At 43.5% G+C, this 18869-nt stretch overlaps 1 protein-coding gene across 1 annotated transcript in view; it reads right to left on the bottom strand.

The window, feature by feature from the left end:
• PAH (phenylalanine hydroxylase) overlaps positions 1-10098 on the bottom strand; it is an 80081-nt gene extending 69983 nt beyond the window's left edge. Inside the window, exons 1-2 of the mRNA XM_008062219.1 lie at positions 10027-10098; positions 4618-4725 (exon numbers count right to left, since the gene is read on the bottom strand). Coding sequence (XP_008060410.1) covers positions 4618-4725; positions 10027-10086 — 168 coding nt within the window. The 5' untranslated portion in view covers positions 10087-10098. The remainder of the gene's footprint in view (positions 1-4617; positions 4726-10026) is intronic.
• Positions 10099-18869: the final 8771 nt, after the last annotated feature.

The following is an 18869-nucleotide window of genomic DNA, read 5'->3' as shown; positions in this document are numbered from 1 at the left end:
GGCCACTCCCGGCCACCGCAGCCTCGACCTGCTGGGCTCCGGTGATCCTTTCGCCTCAGCCTTCCAAGTAGCCGGAATTACAGGCCTGCGCTACCACACCCGGCTGATTTTTTGATTTATTGTAGAGATGAGGTCTCGCTGCCCAGGCGGGTCTCGAACCCAACGGGCTCAGGCAACCCACTCACCTCAGCCTCCGAAAGGTGCGGGATGACAGGCTGAGCCACCGAGCCCGGCAGCCCCATTTTCACTGCACGTTAGCTGTGTGATCTTGAGCAAAGTTACTCAACTTCTCAGAACCTCAGTTCAGTCATCTGTAAAATGAGTGTACTGTCAACTCCACTGAGTTTAATGAAAATCCAATGAAGAATCACATGAGGCCAGGCGTGGTAGCTGATGCCTGTAATCCCAGCACTTTGGAGTCAGAGGTGAGAGGATTGCCTGAGTCCAGGGATCTGAGACCAGCCTGGGCAATTTGGTGAGACCTCTGTCTCTACAATAGCTTTTTAAAAAGTTAGCCGGGTGTGATGGTGCACACCTGTGGTTCCAGCTACTTGGAAGGTTGAGGTGGAAGGATCACCTAAACCCGGCAGGCTGAGGCTGCGGTGATCGGGAATGTGCCATTGCACTTCAGCCTGAGTGACAGGGTGAGACTCCAACTCAAAAGAAAAAACAGCAACAACAAAAAGAGAATCACTTGTGCCTGGATTATCACATAATGTGGGTGCACAATTATCAACCTAGCACTTTGAACAACTGTAATGCGACTCTGCATTTTGTCGCCAGGACGTTAATAAGGCAAGAAGACACACTGTCCTATACAATTTTTAGAGCATCTCCTGAAATTTGTTTGTGGAGAAAAATCGATATATACTCACAATGTGTCACCAATTACCCAGTGCAGTGACCTCTGTCTTCTTCTTGGTAAAATGAGTGCAATGATATTACTTATCGATCTTTGCTGTTGAAATTGTAGATAACGCGTCAAAGAGTTCACCCAGAGCACACGGGTGCACGTGTATGAGCATGTGTGCACACATACACGTGTACACACGTCTTGAGCGTATTCCATTCAGTGCTGATAATTTAATTCCTTGTGGTTTATTTATTAGGTTGAAAACATCCTACTAATTTGCCATTACTTAATCTATTAACTCTGACTTGGGCCCAAGGGGCAACTTCTCAGGGAGAAAATACTGAATATCTGTTGAATATAAAGGCTAAAAAGCTACATCGGTGCATTGTACAGATATGTCTTTCTTATGAACTCAGAAAGGGTTGTCTCTCCACACGTTGCTTGCTCTCCTTCAGACATGTATCTCTCCCCACCCCAGTTGGAGAGCCAACTTTAATTTTTTAAGTAGACAATCTTTTAAGAACACTTTTAGATGTACAGAAAAACTGAAATGATAGTACAGACAGTTCCTACATACCTTGGACCCCATCCCTCCCATGATTACTATCTTACACTTGTACAGAGTATGTGCTATGATGATTGAACCAATTTTAATGAATGAACCAGTTTATTATAAAGACCGTCCTTTATTCATTCACATGCCTTTAGTTTGTGACTAATGTCCTTTGTTCTAGGGATCAGACTCAAGACACCACATTATGTTTAGTCGTCATGTCTCTTTGGGCTTCTCTTGACTGAGACAATTTTTCAGACACTCCATGTTTTTTACGAGTTGAGCGTTTTGGCGAGTCACCAGTGGGGATTGTGTATAATGTCCCTCAGTTAGGGTTCATCTGTTTTTTTCCCTCTTGATGAGACTGGAGTTATGGGTTTTGGGGGGAAAGATTACAGAGGTGAAGTGCTGTTTCTGTAGCATCCTCTGCAGGATACATGCTAGTAACATGCCTTATCACAGATGATATACTAATATCAGATCCTAATACTAATATCATCTGTGATAAGGCACTTTTCTTCTTGTACTATTATGAAACAGTTTGTTTTAATACTTAATTTCTTTCTTGATGATGTTGAACTTGGTCACCAGCTGAAGTGTGTGAGAGATGTTTCTTCACTGTAAAGATAACCTTTCCCTGTCTTCCACACTATACTCTTTGGAAGAAAGTAAATATGCAAAGCCTACACTTTAGGAGTGGGGAACTGGGCTCTTCCTCTTTGAGGATGGAATATCTACTTAATTTATTTGGAATTTTATATGAGATATGTCTTTTCTCCATTTAATCATGTACTCAATCACTAGATTTAATTTGATTAAAGAATTCAGGGTAAAAATTAATTGGCTCAACATATTCCTTCTTAAATTCCAGGGCAAGAGAGTCTCATATCCTCTGTTCCCATTTAGATTTAATTTCATTCTTATTTGAACACTTAATACATATAAAACTCTAGGTCTGTTGAGGCTGTGAAGATGACTGAGGTAAGGCTCCCTTGCTGAAGAAACCGTCCTCAGGGGCAGACAAAAATGTGTACGGTGAACACAGCAAACAAGTGCTGCAGCTGAAAGCAGAAGTGCTTTGGGAACACTGAGGAGATAGAAGTTAATTCAGGGAAGGCTTTTGTAAAGAGGTCCAAGGCCAGGGTCAGCTTCTTGGATATGTAACCAGGTTGTCCCACATGAATCACACTTGGGTTTAATGCTCTATGTAGCCCTCTTGAAATTCTTGTCTTTGAATGTGTGTTTGCTTAGCAAAGTCCAACTTTGCTGGTGCTCAGAGCCTCAGCACACATGAAGCCCACCCTCTGTCCCTTCCTCCCCTCCCAGCAGGGGCTTCAGGGTTCCTTCCAGCTCACTAGCATCCTGGGCTCATTTAGCCTCCCCATCCCTGGCCTCACCGTACCACCACTGCTGCCCTCTGCCCAGAGTCACGACCAGGTGGCAGGAGGATGGGGGGAGGCATATTCTGCCTCTATCTTTCCCCACTGGGGATCTGGCAGGTGATATGGTGGGTGACTTGGCCCCGGGAAATCCTCCTTCCGCCTTCCAACCAGAGACTGCAATTTTTTTTCCGGGGGGGATCACTCAGCACTTTGGGTTGGTGCAGCAGGCCCACGGAGAGGGGAACTGTCAGCCCAGCAGTAGCTACAGGAGATACCCACAGCGCCCAAGGAAGGGGAGTACAGCCAAGCAGCAAGACGCAAACACTATGGCAGGACAAGAGAGAGGTCACAGAGGAAGAGGAAAATTGTATATTGTAGTATTTTAGCAGGACTTGTTTCGACAGCACTGCGTGAAGAAGAGATTCTGCATTTCCATGTTCCACTGGGCCCCACAGACTACAAAGCCTGCCCTGTCTGAAACAGTGCTGAGAGCAGCTGAGAAGTAGGTTCTGGAGTCAGAATGCCTGGGTTCAAATAATGTCTCCAGCACTTTTTAGTGGTGTGAACTCGGGCAAGTTTACCTAACCTCGCTAAACCTCAGTTTCTTTCTCTGAAAAACAGGACAGAAAGAGCACCTACCCCATGCTATTTTCATTATATTGAGTGAGATCATGTCTGAAAAGCCACCATCACTGAGAGACATTCTCATACTCTGCCCTCCCTCCCCAGCTACTCAAAACATTTGCTTCTCTTGCCAGATCCTAAAGAAGGGAGTTTCTCTACCTTACAGCTTCTGTGTATGCTCCATCTTACAGTGTATCCACCATCTTTGCCCCCTCACATGCAATCCTGACAGCATCAGAAGCTTTCACAAGATATCTCATTGTATCCAGCCATATTCAAAGAGAATTTATAGAATGCATGACCAAACACATTGAGCACTAACTATGTACACAGCCCTAACCAGCATGCTACTCCTGGCTCCCAATCAGCTAGAGAGCTCACAGAAACATGAGTATCATACAATGCCTTTTCAGGTAGGAAAATCCCAGCTCAAACATTAGCAAAGAAGTTGGGTGGAATCTGGTTGCGGAAACCAATTTGGAGTTATGTAAAGTTTGAATGCCAAGCAAAACCCCAAATCAGCATTTCTTAAACTTGTTCCAAGATATTAAGAAATGTTCTTAAAATTCTAAGGGTTCACAGTCAAATAAGTTTAGAAAATAATTCACACATTTCCTTCTTAGTATACATTAGAATTTATAATTAAAATAATCTGATAAAATCATATGACTCCAAGTTTCCCAGATGTATTGATCATGGAACCCTTTTAATCATGAGACATCTACCATTGTCTTAAAGGACATTAGCTACTTTCTAAAACATAGTTTAGGGTTAAACTGCTTGAAGAAAGAAACTGATGGTTTCTTATTTATTATCTGATGCTCAGTGCTCAGACATAGAAGGCACGCAATATTAATTTAGTGAATGAAAAAATTCATGATTCTTTTATTTTGTTTTTGTCTAGTCTTGAACTTTGATCATAAGCAACATGTGTCTAGTCACTTAAAAACACATTATGTCAACACAAAGTCCCCATTGAAACTGACAAGGTATATGTCACTAGCACCATACTACGAATGGAGAAACAGAAGCTCAGAGAGACTGAACAACTTGACCAAGGTCACACAGGTAGTTAAAGTAAGAGCCTGAGCTGAAAATCCAATCTTCCAGTTTTAGATCCTATGTTCTTTTCATCGCCTCTAACTAGAAAATAACATGGAAGCTTGCTATGGTATTATTTAGACAAACATAAATGAAGCACTGACCTCAAATAAGCGCAAGACTTTGGCCAGAGCACCAACTTCTTCTTTGAGGGAGAAGATCAGTGATATAGCACCATCTTGATTGGAGTTTTCTTCAATATAGCTTGTTTCCTACAGGTTAAAGTGTGCTTGGTTAAAATGTGTTCCAATTAATTCCCAGTAAGACTCCAAAGACAAGGCTAGCATAAACTCTTTCTTCTAGTTAAGCCTTGGAATACAGTGTGGAAGCATGTAGTGTAGTTGAAAATAAGTGCTTCAAGGGCAATTAAATGATCGGCGATGCTATTGGGTGAGTTTTCAACTTGAGAAAGCGTTGATTATACACTGATGTCACCAGTCAACCCTTATAAATTCAATTCCTTTTAATGAGCATCTACTTAAGTTCTGGGCTCTATTCAAGTTCTGAGAAATACAAAGATGAATGTAAGACAATGTCCTATGCTGTAAGACCTCATAATCTGACTTAGACACATATACAATAAACTAAAAGATCCTTAGAGTGCTATAAAATGTTTCATAAAATGTCCCAAGAAAACAGTGTGGAAAGTGCGACAAATGGGACAGGTTTTGAAGCCCAAAGACCTGGGCTGGAACCCTCTTTCACTTTCCCATTTGACCACTTTGGACAGATCACTCAGCCTTCTTAGTTATCTCACCTGTCAAAGCACACTAACAATAAGCCCTGTCAAAACATTATTCAGATAATGGGAAAAAAAGGAAAAGGTAGGCTTAAATAGCTTACTCTAAGAGAGATATATAAATGATGGAAATATTTATAAGTACACAAGAATGACCTCTTGGCTTTTGGGAAAAAAATCTCAGGAAGCTTTAACTGAGATCTGAGACAGCAAATTGTTGAAAAAGAGTCACAAAACTACATAAAAGTATGCAAATAATCTATCAGAAGATGGATGTCTTAATCTAAATTGCCAAGAATGTCTGGGATCTAGCGCTACATGCATGTGCTAGCAAACTAAGGTGAGATTGGGGATGACATTCCAGAGTTTGTTAAAACATTTGCCTAAGCTTTGAAACACTCTACAAAGTTCTCTGTATCTACCAATAAACAGCATGTACCAAAAACTGGAAAGAAAAAAGTGTGCAGAACAATTACCCTCTTGTGAGCAAGTTAATGAGATTAGTGGAATGAATGTTACATCATCGCAGTGAGAGAAGGCTGTGCTGGAGAGACTCTCATCAGTGACTCAGAATAGCAAGCCCTGCATAGACACCGATGACCCTTAAGACAAGATTCTCTCAATTCAAAAAATTCAGATTTTTCCCAGAACCTCACATGAAACAGGGATGTAGGGAAGAACCAAATTTATCAACAAGTGTGATTATAGGGAGCTTCAAATGAATTCGAAGACTTAACTGTTAAAAATCCTTATTTTGATCACGATGTTATCTGTCTAGAAAATGTAATGCATACCATTTATTCAAAGCCTGTAATGTCCAGGTAGCAAAAGAAGCACTCTTTTTTTGTGCTAGAATAAGCACTGAAGTAATTTTGGTAACAATCTAGGAGGTAGGTTTTAATATGCATCATGTACCCCCTTTGAATGATGACAAAATTAAGGCTTAGAGAGCCTAAGTAACTCACCCATAGTTCCACAGTTAGCAGTAGAGCGGAGTCTCAACCCAGGTCATTTGATCCCTGCAAACTGTCTATGAATCACAACCTCTTTCAGACTCTATTCCCTACCTTCTCCCCCCACCCCCGTCACAATCCCTGCCATAAAGGTACAGATGAGTATCTCATGTCAGTCTTCTTCCTCCTACCAGGGAACCCTTTGTACCTTCCAGTTTCCTTGAAATGGCAAAGGACTTCCCTGTTTCTAGTTAACTTAATATCCTTTTCCCCCGTTGGCCTCCAAGAAAAGGCAGATATCCCTGACACACCCCAACAGATGCCACCTTTGACTAGGTAATCCAGACTTGAACGCAGCTGGGCTTGAAACTCAATCACTCCCCAACCCCCACTACACTCCTGTGTGTGTCCAGCTAGGCACCAAATCCAATATGATCTTCAGACATGACTCTGGTGTCAGGTTCTTCTTTTGTTCCCACTGACATCATTGCCTGAATCCAATTTTTGGTGACCTGCATCCAGCCTAACAGAACTTTGCTCACATCCTTCTTCTACTCAGAACTTTTCAAGGCTCTCTCCCCATGGCCATCAGGGGAAAATGTCTCTTGCCTATATTCAGATATTCAACAGTCTCCGTGGCATCTCACTTCCCGAGGGCCACTCACAGGAAGTTCCCCTTCAGCCCAACTGGTTTCTTCCTGGCCTTTTAACTCCTCACTCTAGTAAATGACTGAATCCCCCTTTCCAGTATCTCACCCTTCCTCAAAGACCCTCCTAGGTCTCACTTCTCTCGGAAAACCTTCATGGTCCTCAGTCAAGGTGCACCACCATCCTTCGTCCACACATTCCCTTGGCTTCTGAATCCACTGAGGACTTGATCATAATTGACGCACAGAGCTAGATTTTTGCTTAGCGCTCCTCTAGTTCAACTCCCTCATTTAACAGATAGGGAAACTCAGGGCCAAAGGGAGAAGATGATCCATGTGAGTTCATGCAAGAATTCAGGATCCTAATGATTACCTTTGCTGTGGACACAACGAGAGGATTTAGTCCTCTCTTCCTACAAAGCATAAGATTGATCGTGGTCCAACCACTAGACAGTTACTCAGTCCTACCCTTAACAGCCTACATTTCACCCATGCCCATCCTCTTTCACTCATTCCCTTCTTTTTAATTTTTTTTTATTTTAAAGATGTGGGGTACAATTCAAGCTTAGGTTTGCAAATGTTCATTATGCAGGTACCCTTGTTGATAAGGTGTGCCTCCCCACCCCTGGGAGTTTCCCACCACTGCCAATCCCTTTCTTATATAGTATTATGACACTTGTTCAAGGTCCGATTATGAGTGAGAACATGTGGAGCTCCTTTCTTTGTTTCTGTGATAGATCACTCAGTATTATAGACTCTACGTCTAAATCAGTGTTTCTCGGTGAGTGTTCCTTGGATTGCTATTCCAAAATAATCCCACGGAAAATTTTGGAGCCAATAAGAAGTATATAGCCTGTAATCCCTCGCTTGGGGAGGCTGAGGTGAGTGGATTGCCTGAGCCCGCGGGTTCGAGACCCGCCTGGGCAACTTGGCGAGATTTCATCTCTACAATAAATCAAAAAATCAGCCGGGCGTGGTAGCGCATGCCTGTAATTCCAGCTACTTGGAAGGCTGAGGCGGAAGGATCGCCGGAGCCCAGCAGTCGAGGCGCGGGAGCGGCCACTGCACTCCAGTCTGGGCGACAGAGTGAGACTCCAACTCAAAAAAAAAAAAAAAAAAAAAAAAAGAAGTATATAGCCTATTTTAAAAATTATAACTTTTCTCAAATGTGTCTGAAAATTCACATTTACTGTATGACAAGGCACTACTCTTGGTTGTAACTAATATTAGTACTAGGACTTGCCATTGACTGAGCACCTGCTGTGTGCCAGGAGCCATACTTGGTACTTTTCACAGTAAACAAACATTATGATTGGCAACAACTCGCACCCTTCTAAGGGTTTACATTCAATGGCTCATCCAGTTCTCACAATAGCCCCATGGGGTAGGTGCTGTTATTTTTCAAATGAAGAAGTAGACTCAGCTTAACCCAAGGTTAAGTGGCTTGGACACCCAGCTAATGAATGGCAGATTCTAGACTTGAACCCAAGTGCAACAACTCCAAAGACCTTATTCTGTCTCCTAGAGACAGACACACCTGGGACAATTGCACCTTCTTTTCAAACCATGAAAGACTTACAACCAAAGAACAGCGCATAGAAGTTTGTGACATGTTGTGGTCTGGGATAGATTCAGATTCCATATTCTGACACTGCTGTGTTGAAGTCAGTCGTGGGCCCTTGAGAAAATCTCTTCCAAAATAAGTTTTCATTGACTCAGAAGCTATACTTTGTTTTAACAGATATGTGAGTTGACTTACAAACACATGTACACTCAAGATGGGTAAAGGTAGAGAAAAGAAACTATATTGGAAGGAAGAGAGCCGGGAGAAAGATCTTTGCTAGTATGAGGAAGGAAATAATTTTTACCATCGAGCAACATATTCAGCAGTAGAAGTATGTTCTCTTTAATTGCATATAACAAATATGCTGTGTTATCTTCGGGAAGGAGCAGTTTATTTAAAAACAGTACACTTTGGCAAAGATACTCCAGAAGTACTGACTTTCAATCTTAGTGCTTATTGAGGTCATGGTAGGAGCTATGTAATCACACACATACATCTGTAGTGTGAAATGACTGAAAGAAACAAATTCGTTCTGGCTAGATCAACACGATGGCACTTTCCTACGTTCCAGGCACCATTTCGTGAATTGTCATGCCAACCTAAGACATCAGTACTTTTATTCCTATTTTTCACATGAACAAACCTGAGGCTCCTCAAAGGTAAATGCCTGCTTTTGGTGCAGTGGTGTGGCATGCTTGAAACGCCCCTCTCTACTCGTGCCCCAGCCATTGGCCACGGCAAGAGATGCATTCCCAATCTTCCAAGTGCTCCATAAACAAAGCTTTAAGCCCCTGTGCCACCCTGACCAGACCACTGCCCTAGCCCCTCCCACGGTTGTGGGGACCCAGCTGCCAGTAGCACAGAAATTAAATGGGGGCTGGAGCCAGGACCTGTTCTGGGATCTGCCTAACGCTCACACTGTTCCTCTTCAACACCAAGTTCTCCTGTCTCCCAAGCACTGCACGCCATTTTCGTAGGAAGCCTTTCGCTCCAAAAAAAGTCAGTCCAAAGTTCTGCATTCTCTCTAGTTACATTAACTTTAACATCCACCTTCTCTTCTCTCCAGTCTCCCTGGTCTCTGCGGACGATCGTTCTCTCTAAACTACAAAATACAGGACCTGCAGATACAGGTTGTTCCCCAGGTCTGGGCTTTACATCTGAATCTGAGTCTAGGTGTATGATTTCCTGCCTTGGGTGAATATGGAAGTCAGTTTTTGAAATGTATACTGCAATAGTGCACCTCAAGAGAATGCCAGCAAACCAGGGCACTTCCCCAAGCCACGCGGAGGGTTCTTTCTCATTCCGCTCTCAAGGCTGGCTTGGTCACTTTCCCTTCTCACAGAAGAGATCCAGAATACCACGCGCAGGCAACAGAGAGGAACAGTGACCTGCTGAAAGACACACAGGACTGCTGGTGGCAGTCCTGAAAGCCAGATCCCCCACCCCTTGGAGCAGGGCTTTTCCCCCTGAACCCCACACAGATAGATGTTCTCCGTGTTGAGGACCTATCTTGTCTGTTTCGGTGAACCCTTGTCTCGTCTTGTCTTTGAACCCTCTCCCTGGGGCTTGGAACAGTCCCTTCCCCAGCGGCGAGGCCCGCCCTGGCTCACCTGTCCGAAGTCGGAAAGCTTCCTGCCCAGGCCTTGGCTCTCCAGGACCACGGCGCACATGCTGCTCGGAGGAGGTCTGGCCCTGGGGTCTGTCGCAGGCGGTTCGCAAAGGGTTTTAACCTGGCATTCGGGGAGAGCTGAGACTACAAAGGTGTCTCCCGCGCACCTGGCTCAGCAACGCCCTCAGTGGGCGTCGTCCTGACGCAGCGGAGGTGGGAGGGTTGGGACAGCCGCCTCCTGCCCAGGGTCACCCGCCCGCGAAACAAGAGACAGCCCTGGGGCGCAGCGCGAGGCGGGGGGTGGGGGGTGGGGGGTGGGGGGTGGGGGGGGGGTCCGCCAGCGCGCGGGGACGCTTCCCGGGCTCCTGGATTCCAACAAACTTGCGACCACATGCTGGTGCCAATGACACGAGCGATCTCTTCCCCCCTTGAAACACAGTCAGGGTCCTAATTTAGATCTGCTTGTTTTGTTAACCTCTAAGTGACTGTCTTGATGTGCTTGGACTCAAGACCGCAGGTGGATGGCTTTGTGAACGCCGGCACATTTGCAAAGGGAAGGACTGCCTGGGTGCGAATCCATCCTGTGTTCCCCCACACAACCCTGGAAGCTCCGGAGAGAGGACAGTTGGAGCACCTTGCCGGGATGTTTCAAGAGCAGGAGTAAGAATAGGAATGAGGAGACGCGTTAAAATTCAGTCCAGTCTCGCCACATACACTCTCAGGGGATGCATGCTATTGTTTAAAAGTATGTCCACATCCATTTGACAAAAAAATAATCATTGAGGGCCTGTACTATATGCCAGGCAGTGTTTCAGGCATGGGGGATACAGCAGCAGACGCAGGACCCTGCCTCCTCCTGACGTGCTGCCATGCTGATGGGCAGACAGAAAATACGCAAACCAATAAGGTTAGGAAGGCCCAAGTCTTCTACCCACCTAGGAGGTCGAGGGAGGATGTTGGGGAGAGGTCCTCAAGGAGGTGGGGGATGTCATGAGCCAACAGTTTTTTCAGATGAGGAAACTGAGGCAAGGCATTAGTGGCCAGCAAAGGAAAAATGTGAAAAAACACTGGAAAGTCAGAGATTCAGAAAGGCTTAGAAAAATCAGGGATCTCGAGGCCTTGAGCACCTGCTTAATACTTTCTCAGAAGAGGTTAATGAGCTGTGGGCAAGTGAGCCAATAACAGAGATTGCTGGACATCCACCCCCTTCCTCCCACCGTCCTTTGACCAAGCACATCTGCTGAAAAAGAATAACCAAAACCAAAAACAAACTCAGGGTTGGCTTTAAAGCCGCAGGCAGCTGTATGGCTCATTTGTCACTTCCGTGCCTCCGTTGTTTTGCCTTTAAAATGGGGATTTCAAGGGCTGTTGCTTAGAATTCCTTGAGCCTCTAAAATGTGCCAGGCTTTCGACTGTCTGCTAAGAATATGATACTTTCTGTCCAAAAGGCATCCGTGGGGGTCTGATTAATGTTTCCTGTACTAAGTGGGAAGTTCGATGACGTTGAACATGAAATGACCAGACCTTGACTTCCGCGCTCTGCATCCTTTGTCTGACTCCAGTAGTAGACATCAAATGCAGTGCTTTCCTCAGCCTTAGGGTTGCTTTACAGATGTCATTTCATCCCTTGATGAGGCTGAGGTGGTAAAGAGGGCAGTGAATGTGACAGCACCTGAAATATAACAGGCACACTATAAGTAAAAGTGAATAACGCCAACTACTTATTTGAGTGCACACTGTGTTAGACACTGTGGTACGCTCTCTATGTGCATACTTTCATTTCTTCCTCTCATCATTCCTGTGAACTATGCACCCCTTTTAATAGGCAAAGAAACTGAGGCCCAGGAAGTTTAAATACATGACTTGAAGTCAACATGGTTTTTAGGACAGTAAAATAATAACTCTTCTTTTTCCCTACACCAGCTAAAAATGAAATTCTTAATCCTATCTCACATAAAAATGCCCCAGGTGTGGGTTGAGAGAACAGCACACTTAATTGTCTGTTACCTTAAAGGAAAAAAAAAAAACGATTAGTTTTTTTTTAAATTATTTTCTGGCAAAGAGGGGAAAATTATTTATGCACTGAGATGAAGACTCACTTGTGTTGTAGATGATTTATAATCTTTTTGTTCAATTTAGATGAAATATAGCGTATTGTGAGAATAAGGATGGTGCTGGACAAACAATGCAAGTCTAGGAGAAGCACCCACAAGGCCAGGCTGTAGGCCATTGAGATACTGCTCCTGGCAGCACAGGGCTGAGCACCATGTCACAAGATGAGCAGTTTGTACTTGGCAAACTTAGTGCTGGCTTTCATTGATTGAGAAGCTGACGATTTCCCAACACTTGTGGGTTTGTCAGTCATATAACCTCATGTGCAGAGGCTTGAGTTAATCGTAATCTACCAGTCCGTGGCACAGAATCAGCGTCTACATGACCTTTCTCTTGTTTTACTTATTCATTCTCTTTCATCTTAATTCGCCATTCTCATTGCCTTCCCCAAAGGCAGCTTCCCTAACGTGTTTTACATTTAGCCTTGAACGTGGGAAACACATAGAAATGTTTGTGTGTGTATGCATTTTTCATGGATATGCGACATAACACTGTAGATTTACTATCCGTATAGATGTAGTATGGATTCCATAGTTCCTAACTTTGCTCCTTCAGCTGTTCTTAGGCTCTGTCTATGCAGTGAAATGCATATCTAGTTCTTTGTGTTTTTAGTGGGTGCAGAATATTCCAGTGTTTATCTACCACATCTGACTTTTTTATCCCTCAGTGGTGGATACCTAGGTTGTCTTTTACTCTCCACCACCCTGAACTGCTTTGATAACCATCCTAATCTTTATCCTCTTGTACACTTGGGGGAGAATTATTCTGGGATACAAGAGAGGGTTCTGATTCACAGGGAATGTACACTCAACTTCTCCAAGTACTGACAGGTCACCCTTTCGAGTGGCTCATACCAGGCCTCACCCTCACTAGAAGGCAAAAGAATTCCTGTCGCTGGGTACACCTAATACTTGGCTTTCTTCAAGGGTCAATTTTTTTTTTTTTTTGGGTCAATCTTATCAGCATGAACTGGTGGCTTGCTGCTCTGTTTAATTTGAATGTATCATATAACTAATGAGCTTGAGCATCATTTTATGCATTTGCCTCTCTTAGATTTCCCATGCTTTAAATAGTTAATCATATTCTTTTCCCATTTTTCTACTAGGATTCTTGTTGATTCGCAGCAACAATTAGTATAGTCTAGATATTAGCTCTGTGCCTTTCTCCATCACTGAAAATATCATCTCCCAATATATCACTGTCCGTTAACTATCAACAGACGTCCATCCTTGAGCAAACAACAACAGAAACTAGTAATTCCAAAATAATAAATGTCCATTTTTTAAAAAAAAGTGTTTTGTGCTACTGGAGTATTAAGAAGCCTTGCCATATTCCTAAGTTACCAAGCTGTTCTCTTCTCTCTGCTGTCATCATTGCAGTTTTATCTTTCACATCTTTCTGTATATGGTTCCAAGGTCCAGGTGACACTCTCTGACTTAAAGAGTCCCATCCCATAGCAGTCATTTCCCTTGGGGGTCGCCTCACCAAGCAGCCTGTTTTAAGAGAAACCATACCTTTGTCCTGTAATTCCTCCCTCTGAGTCAGAGGACAAGGTTGTATCCTGACCAGGAGAGTAAAGATAGAGAACACCTCCCTCCCTGAAGACTTTTCATGACGATAGTCTTCTTCCTCTCACCAGAGAAAAATTGCTTACAATCCAGGGTAAAAATAATGTCTGACTATGGAGAAGAAAATGCCGTCGTCAGCCCCTTTGTAAAATGAGCATCCTAAGCTCAGTGTCCTCAGCTGTGAAACTTTGTGTCCTTTGTGTCCTCAGCTTCCCCGGGATCCATTCTGCATTGACAGCCATGGGACCTGGGGAAAGGGGGGGAACCAGTGAAAACATGAAACTCATGTTGCCTATTGTGTCCTGAATGGTAATTTGTCTAAATTCACCTGGATTCATTGTTTACTCACTGGCCAATGTTACAGAAGTGTGAGAAGTCTGCCTAGAAGTTACCCTGATGGTTAGGAACTGCCTGGCCACTGGACAGCAGAGAAAGGAAGCTGTGGTTAATGCCCCATTGTCTTTCCTTCTCTCTCATGGAAATGGAAATGCAATGCTAGCTCTCTCCAAGTCTTCATAGAATAAAAACAGCCTTTCCCAGCCTTTCTTGCAGCTAAGTGTAACTATAGGTCTAATACTTGACCAAAGAAATGCAAGGAGAAGTAATCTGTGCAACACCTAAGGACGATTGCATGAAGCGAATGTGGTATATATACACAATGGAATACTATTCAGGTGTAAAGAATGAAATCGTCTTTTGCAGCAACATGGGTGGAACCAGAAGACAGTATCTTAAGTGAAATAAAACAGGCAGAGGAAGACATATATCACACGCTCTCATTCATAAGTGGGTGCTAAAAAATGTGTTCACATGGACAAAGAAAGTAGAGTGACAGACAATGGAGATTCAGAAGAGTGAGGGTGTTAATGGATGCAATGAATATATTACTCAAGTGATGAATAAATACTCTGAAAGCCCTGACTTGACCACTGTGAAATCTATACCTGTAACAAACTACACACGCACCTTATAAATTTATACAAATTTAAAATAAATAGAATAAGCCACATTGATCTAGTGTAAGCAAAAAATAAGTAAAACAAACACAGCAATAAATAAAAATAAGTGCCCTCAATGGAGGCGCACCCTCCTCCTTCCATTTTCTCCTTTTTGGCATGTTGGATGCAGAAATGACACCTGGAGCAGAAGCAGCCATACTGGATTATGAAGTAAGTTTAGAAATGGAGCAATGCTCCTCAGAACAAAAAGAGAGAAGGGTCAAGGTGGAAAGAGCCCAGTTCTTGATGCCATGAGTGTCACCCCAGCAGCCTCGGACTGCTGACTTAGACTTTGACATAGGAGAAAAATTAACTTCCATTTTGTTTAAACTCATTATTTTGAATTTATGTTACTCACAGCCACATCTAATCCTAACAATATGAGAGACATGGATGCGATAATTACGACGGATTCACGTGTCCTAGAACCATTATTTCCTCATTAGACTTTAAAGAACATGGGGTGTCCTTGCAGAAACTAAGGACATCCTAATCCTGCAAAGTCAGCCTGGCTTCTGAACTTCTTCAGAACCTCACTTCCGGGCATCCTTCTTTTTAGTCTAACGTTTCCCACACAGACAACCCAGAAATCTGAAGAACACTGTCAGCCAAAGTCCACACGAATTTAGTGCAATTAAGGTATGAAGTCATGATTTTCATCAAAATAAGATTTCAGGCAGGCTATTCCAGGAATTCTTCACAGAACTTAGACATTACACTGGGGCATAATAAAATCAATTAGTAAAGCAAGTGCATTTGATCAAAGGTCTGTTAAATAGAGAACTGCATATGATCCTGAGAACTGTCTAGCCATTGCACTGGCATCCGTTCTCACAAACATCAGAGTGAGATCACTGAGCGTTGACATTCATGCACACATTTGTTCAAATATTTGCTGAAGATAATCGATGTGTTTATTTTCAACTGTTCTAGACATGATAAACAGGGGAGTCAAGGTTACTATTCACAGCCATTTCACATTCTACTAAGTGACATGAACAGTAAGCAAATTCACTTACAAAAAAGGCAAAATAAACACAGTAGTTTCAATGAAAAAGGAGACAGGGTTTTAAAGAGTGATAAGAGACTGATCATCTGGGGGCGACTGGCTCGAGTTAGGGTCTGAGGGAAGATCTATCCAACAAGGTAATGTTTGAGCTGAGAACTGGATTATGGGAAGATCTTGGGGAAGAGGCTTCTGGTAGAGGGAACATCAGTACCAATGCTCTAAAATATGAGCAGGTGGGACATATTTGAGGAACATGTTCAGGCCAGTTGTAGCTGGAGTGGAGAGAGTGAAGGGGATGGAGGTGTGCTGAACCTGTAGGGGTGAGCAGTCCCAACTCATGTTTCTGGTTCATCAGAACCAGTGGGGAGCTAAAGCCAGCTCATGCTTCCAGATCCTCCAGAGGCATGTTGCTAAATACCACCACAGTTAAAAACCAAATTGCGTAAGCTTGCAGTTAAAGAAGTTATTTATTTTTATATTTTTTTTATTTTTTGAGACAGGGTCTCACTCTACTGCCCAGTGCAGTGGTGCAATTATGGCTCACTGCAGCCTAGACCTCCTGGGCTCAAGCAGTCCTCCCATTTCAACCTCCCAAGTAATCAGGATTACACATGCCGCGACACCCAGCTAAGTTTTCTTTTATTATTTGAAGAGATGGAGTCTTGCTATGTTGCCCAGGCTGGTCTCAAACTCCTGGCTTCATGTAGTTCTCCTGCCTTGACCTCCCGAAGGGCTGGGGTTACAGGAATGAGCCACCGTACGTGGCCTAAAATATGTTATATTAAAAACAAAGGTAATACATATTATAAACCTTATGATTATTTCACTGTATTTTGTTACTATGTATGCTCTTAAGGTTATTTTATGTCCACTGTATCTGTGTGGTAGAAAAAGGACGTACTAATAAACTACTGCATGTCTCTTCCCAATTCTGTGCTCAGTGACATCATGTTGGTAGCTTGACATCACTCCAAGAATAATCAGTTACAACATGGAAATCAGCAAACCCTGTTTGTTTTGGTGGGGTGGAGGAGTGAGTTACTAAAGATTTGCCACCACCCAACTGACTGTAACTACAATAGCAAAGACTCAAGTAGGACTAGATTAGAGCCAGGTGTCTTGGAGGGCGGGGTGAATATGAGCAGGTGGGACATGTTTGAGGAGCATGTACAGGTCAGGTGTAGCTGGAGTGGAGAGAGTGAAGGGGATAGAGGTGTGCTGAGCGTGGAGGGGTGAGCTCACTAAGAATTGAAACTCTTAGGTGCAGCACAGGCTCTGCCATTGGTCAATAAAGCAGAGAACACCACATTCCAGCAGAACAGGCCAAAGCTTGGGCTGGAGAAAAATCCAAGGTCACAGGGCAAGGTTTAGGCGTGAGGGCCAATACGCCACGGGTCAACCAAAGCAACGCCTCTTCCATGAAGCTTTCTCTGTCTCATTGTTCCTCATCAGAGGTGAGCTCCCCTCCTGGGCTCAGAGAGTGCCTTGAAATTCCCTCTGTGAACTCACAAACCTTCCTACGGACTCTTTTCACTCACCCGCCTCCTTTCCTAGACTAAGCTCTCAGGTCAGAGACTCCATCTTAGCGTTTCTAAATTCCCAAGACTCAGCATGACGCCTGATGCTTATTAAGTGCTCAGTTCTTCCTGGTGTAATCAGAAATGTAGAAAAATGGGTACAAATGTGTTTAGGGCAATATTATTCCCAGAAGTGTGGGGAGACACGAAATCATCTGCCACAGGGAAATAATTAAATTAATTACAGTTCATTCACATAATAGATGCAGTCACAATTTTTTTGAAATCGTAAAGGATATGCTATCTTAAAATCCACACAATTTAGCTAGCTACTGATACAAGTAAGATATAAAGCCTTACATGCCCATTATGTAAACGCATTAAGAAGAAGGGGGGATAAAAAACTAGGAAGAGGTGTTTTGTCTAGATTGTGGAAATAGGAGTGTTATTTTGTTTGTCATATTGATATTTTTCTCTTTACATGTATATAGGGAAGGAAAGTCGCAAAGAAAAATAGTTTGCTTAGAGAAGTTGTCCAAAGCTATATTGGGTTTCTAGTTAGACGTGAATAAGATACGCCTCAGCTTTCTTCTATTTTATTCCCTCTGGGAAGAGAAAGAAACCAAAATTAATTCTCTACGTAAATATTGACTCAGTACCAGCACACTGCAGAGGTTATCTTACTTAACATTTTCTGCAGTCCCATGAGGTAGGTTTCTAGGGGGTCCCATGGGTAGATGAGGAGCCCGAGGTGCTATAGTCTTGTGGAATAGGGAGCAGAAGGCCTGGATGCTGGTGTCAGGTCTGAGAAAAGTCTCCAGTACTGTCTCCCTCTGGCTCTCGAGGGAAGCTGAATACTTCGTGGAAAAGGAGAGTCATTTAAACACTTTGTCCATCCAGAGACCCCTGGCCTCTGTAGGGACTTGGTAGCTTTGACTGTATGAAAGCCTGAGGCTTGGTGAGCTGCAGCCACTACTTATCTAGTACAAATTCTAGGAAGCACAGATAAAGAGACAGTCTGTCCACCAGACCCCGGGGGGCTCAGTTTCTTGGTAAGAGCAGATTCGATCTTGGGAATGAATTCTTTCTCCAGGTCATCCTTGTCTGTTTCAGCAGGGAAAAAAGCTGGCTGAACTTGGACGAAGGTGAAGACAGTTGAGGGGACTAGAAGTGAGGGAAGTTCATCCATCCAATCTATTGTATAAGACAGCCACTGTTCTAGGTTCCAGGATATAACTGCCTCCCTGAGCTTATATTTCTTTTAGGAGATGAGCATTCATTAGATGAGCATATACTCATAACAAGTGCCTTGAAGGAGGAATACATAATGCCCCCGAGCCCAGTCTTTTTTGTTTACCTTCTGAATTGTTGTCCAATCATTCTCTTCATGGCCATGTCTCACTTGGGCAAGTGCAATCACCTAGCTGCTCTTGGTTCACTCCACTCCACTCCCAACACTGCAGCCAGAGTGATCAAAACACACCTCTCACACAGCCACCTTGGATTCCATACTTTGAGGATGTCCCAGGTATTTCAGGATAAAGATAAAAACTCCTCACCACAGTTCTCACTGTCTACATGGCTGAGTAGATGGAGACAATGCCATTCTCAGAGATGGTTCCATCCTGCTTCTGAAGGAT

The sequence above is a fragment of the Carlito syrichta genome, unplaced genomic scaffold (assembly GCF_000164805.1).
Source record: "Carlito syrichta isolate Samal-C Ts95f unplaced genomic scaffold, Tarsius_syrichta-2.0.1 Scaffold305677, whole genome shotgun sequence".
Lineage (NCBI taxonomy): Eukaryota > Metazoa > Chordata > Mammalia > Primates > Tarsiidae > Carlito > Carlito syrichta.
Note: the sequence above shows the minus strand (reverse complement) of the source record. Positions and strands in the feature narration are given on the sequence as shown.